We start from the raw sequence: 1,974 nt of genomic DNA on the forward strand, positions 1-1,974 counted from the left end.
GGGTGGAGGTGATGATGATGATGATAATGTGGATGGGAGGAAGTTGTGTGGTGATGGAAATGGAGGGTGTCCTGATTCGGAGGTGCTGGACTGTGAGAAGAATGAGTCGGTTCTTGGAAATGTGGGTGGGGGAAACAAGGGTGGTGGAGGTGAAGGAGATGGAAATGGAGGGTGTCGTGATTCGGAGATGCCAGACCGTGAGGTGAATGAGTCGGAGATGCCAGACCGTGAGGTGAATGAGTCGGTGAATGGAAACTTGGGTGGGGGGAATGATGCAATGGAAGCGGGGGAAGAGTTTGATGGAGGGAAAATGTCTAAAGAGCAGGTGGTGGATGTGTTGGATGGGGCGAACTACAGTGTGGCTGGATTGTTGAGTGGAGGCGAGAAGTGTGGCGACAATGATGGTAAGGGCTTGGTGATGGATCCACCTGGTGGGGATAGTGATGATCGAAAGAGGAAGAGAGACATGTTGGATTTGTCTGATGGGGATAGTGATAGTTCTGATTGTAAGAGGATGCGAGAGTCTGCGTTGGATATGCTGAGCTGGGTTACAGGTGCTGCAAAGAATCCCTGTGATCCTGAAGTTGGTTCAATACCTGAAAAGGCAAAGTGGAAGTCTCAAAGTAATCAGGAGGTGTGGAAGCAAGTGCTGTTGTTTCGAGAGGCAGCGTTTCTCAAAAGAGGTTCTGATACAAGCAGTGAACAACGTAGCTGGCAGGTAATTTGAAATTATATTGAGTAAAGTTAGCTAAGCTTAAATTGCTTTCATAAATGAACTTGTTGCTACAACATGTTTAAAAATTAATAAATTCAATGAGTAAGTATGATAAAAGTTTTTTTTCTGTTCATCTTATATTCTTATGTGCTGTTAAACTTATTTATGCAATAATCCACCTCTTATTATTTTTCCTTTCCTCAAGTGTATTTGTTCTTCAACGTGTAATGATCATTGTATGCATTTGTTCCTTTGAACTTCCTCTGATTATTTTTATTTTGTTTCATTTTCACATGGAATGCAAATCTATTGACATTGGATGCTCTTTTGATGAAAACAAACAAGGCAGGAAAACTTAAAAGAGTTTGGGCTCAAACCTGATCTTTTTGCATTATTAATGTGTTTGTGGATTGATTAAGTTTTTTTTTTCTTTTGGGGGTGGGGGGTAGTTCATTCACTTGCGCATGTGTGCAGGAAGAAATTTAAGGCATAGTGGAACGGGTTGGGAGGTCTATCTAATTTTTAGTAACATTTGGATCCGTTCATTACTACCTTGTGTTTTAGTAAATATAGTTATGTTTGAAAGTATGTTATAGTGTTTTTATGTTGAATTACCAAGTAAAGAGTATTTGCATATTTCTGAAAAAGGATAAATAAATAGCTGAAAAGAGGATTGCTTACGATTTTTTAGTCATTTTTCCGCTCCCAAAAAATGTAGAATCTTCCAGCATGTTTCTAAGATGGGTATCGATCATATAATTCAGTCTCCTTACTATTAAAGAATGTTATGCTATTATATGTTCACATTAAAGGTGGCAAGGCAAACATGACCACTATTATGAGCCCTTTTTATTGAAAGCATGCGTAACTTATGGATCTGTGAACCCTTTTAGAAGGGTATACCCCAAATTGCAGGTTAAACTATGAAGGCAGAGCTCACTTGTCATTAGTTAATCTATAACAAGTGTCAAATATATAATTACCATCTATTGAACAGTTCTTGGTTAGTTGCATGCTTTGGGGGTAGTAAATGCATTCTCCTTTTATTAGCTGGTTCTCTAGATGTCTTGAATTTTTGTCCAAATGCTCTGCCATTTTATATATTTGAGTAAACAAATTTCAAATATCCTTGTGATATCAAATTAAAACTGAAGCCTTCTGTCATTTTATAGAGTCAGAAGATGCACCCTTTCTTGTATGAAGATCATCTTGGGATAAACTACAATCTTAGGGAGAGGTTGAATGTGACAAGAAGATTT

General features: G+C 38.5%; 1 protein-coding gene across 1 annotated transcript; it reads left to right on the forward strand.

Annotated features, from left to right (window-relative positions):
• The first annotated feature begins 6 nt into the window (after nt 1-6).
• Nucleotides 7-1,303, forward strand: LOC106796347 (AT-rich interactive domain-containing protein 1-like). The gene is made up of 2 exons (XM_041010764.1): nt 7-718; nt 1,061-1,303. The coding sequence occupies exons 1-2, from the start codon at nt 188-190 to the stop codon at nt 1,094-1,096; spliced, it is 567 nt and encodes a 188-aa protein (XP_040866698.1). The 5' UTR covers nt 7-187; the 3' UTR covers nt 1,097-1,303.
• Nucleotides 1,304-1,974: the final 671 nt, after the last annotated feature.

Source organism: Glycine max, chromosome 16 (genome assembly GCF_000004515.6).
Source record: "Glycine max cultivar Williams 82 chromosome 16, Glycine_max_v4.0, whole genome shotgun sequence".
In the NCBI taxonomy this organism is placed as follows: Eukaryota; Viridiplantae; Streptophyta; class Magnoliopsida; order Fabales; family Fabaceae; genus Glycine; species Glycine max.